We start from the raw sequence: 1283 nt of genomic DNA, 5'->3' as shown, positions 1-1283 counted from the left end.
TACCAATAAATGATCAAACAACCTAAAAATGGCTCTACGAGTCGAGCTTAAAAACAGCTTCGAACGGCCTTTTTCTGCGGAGGGGATTATAGTTTTCCTTGATGAATTTAAACCACATAGAAATAAACTCGGTTTAAGACCAAACATAAGCTTTGATTCGCTTAATAAGCTAAGATTATAACTGAACAATGAAAAGTACACTTAGTAGTTTAAGCTTTGCCGGCGATTAATCCGTTTACATAGACACGAAAGAAACAAACTAACAAAATCCTAATCCTAGACCTAGCGAGTCCTCTTAACAAAGAGATTACCTCTTTACAAAATATAGTAGTAATTTCCAACAGAGGTCTCTCTAGCCCCCCGTGTTAATTTTAAAACATTGATTCAAACGAACATAACACCTAGCAGAACCTAAGTCATCAGACAACATCATCCAACATTAGAGGAGCAGCTTTGGAGGCGGCCAACATCTTTGTCTTCTCTTTTCCCAGCAGAGCTTCTGTTTCTGAGCACTTTAGCTTCAAGTTCTTTAGTTCTTCCTTCTCTTTCTCCAGTAGAGCTTCTATCTCTGAGTACTTCTTCTTAAAGACCTTGAGCTCTTCCTCTAACTCTTGCATCCGAGTCTTACCAAACTGCTCTTCCATCTTCTTTTCCTTTACTTCCTCCAGTTTACGCTCCAACCAATCAACCTTAAAGCCCGAATCTTTCAGATATGTTAATGCTTTCTCTGCTTGGCTTAAGTCATCAAAGGAAAAGTCTTGAAGTGACTGGCACAACGTCTCGATTATATTGAGGAGGAGATTTATGCATGATGTCCTCATATTTTGGTTCTTTACTCGGACCTCTAATGTTATGTCCGGGTGTTTTTCAAATATAAGTTTCACAGATTCCACCTGCAGTTGTAAAAAAAGGATGAAAAACGCATAAACTCATATGTATAGTTCTATATACACATCCATAAACTGAATGGTATACTTTAAAGATACTATTTTTTTTCCCAACATTTTCTCTGTATTAATATGTGTTCCAATGATAAATTCAAAACAGTAACAACAAAGAAGGAGTTGATAAATCTCATGAGTTTGAAACTGATAGTTTCGTAATAAAGTAATTAATCAAATAAGTTCCTATCAAACAAAACGCATCTAAAAAGAAGTTGTGAATTCTTTGTGAACAAGTTACCTGTGAAGGAAGAACTTGAAACCCATTGACATCTACTGATGATGAAGAATGACTAGACACCGCACCACCACCATAACCATTTAGCCTGATCCTTTTCAGAG

At 36.6% G+C, this 1283-nt stretch overlaps 1 protein-coding gene across 1 annotated transcript; it reads right to left on the bottom strand.

Moving 5' to 3' along the window:
• Positions 1 to 374: 374 nt before the first annotated feature.
• Positions 375 to 1281, bottom strand: LOC147945690 (MATH domain and coiled-coil domain-containing protein At3g44800-like; the record flags this gene model as incomplete). The annotated part of the gene is made up of 2 exons (XM_087509327.1): positions 375 to 893; positions 1183 to 1281. Coding segments are annotated over 2 exons (573 nt in total), but the record flags the coding sequence as incomplete, so codon positions are not given.
• Positions 1282 to 1283: the final 2 nt, after the last annotated feature.

The sequence above is a fragment of the Camelina sativa genome, chromosome 4, assembly GCF_030686135.1.
Source record: "Camelina sativa cultivar CO46 ecotype springtype chromosome 4, ASM3068613v1".
In the NCBI taxonomy this organism is placed as follows: domain Eukaryota; kingdom Viridiplantae; phylum Streptophyta; class Magnoliopsida; order Brassicales; family Brassicaceae; genus Camelina; species Camelina sativa.
The sequence above is the reverse complement of the archived record's forward strand: the minus strand, read 5'-3'. Positions and strand labels throughout refer to the sequence as shown.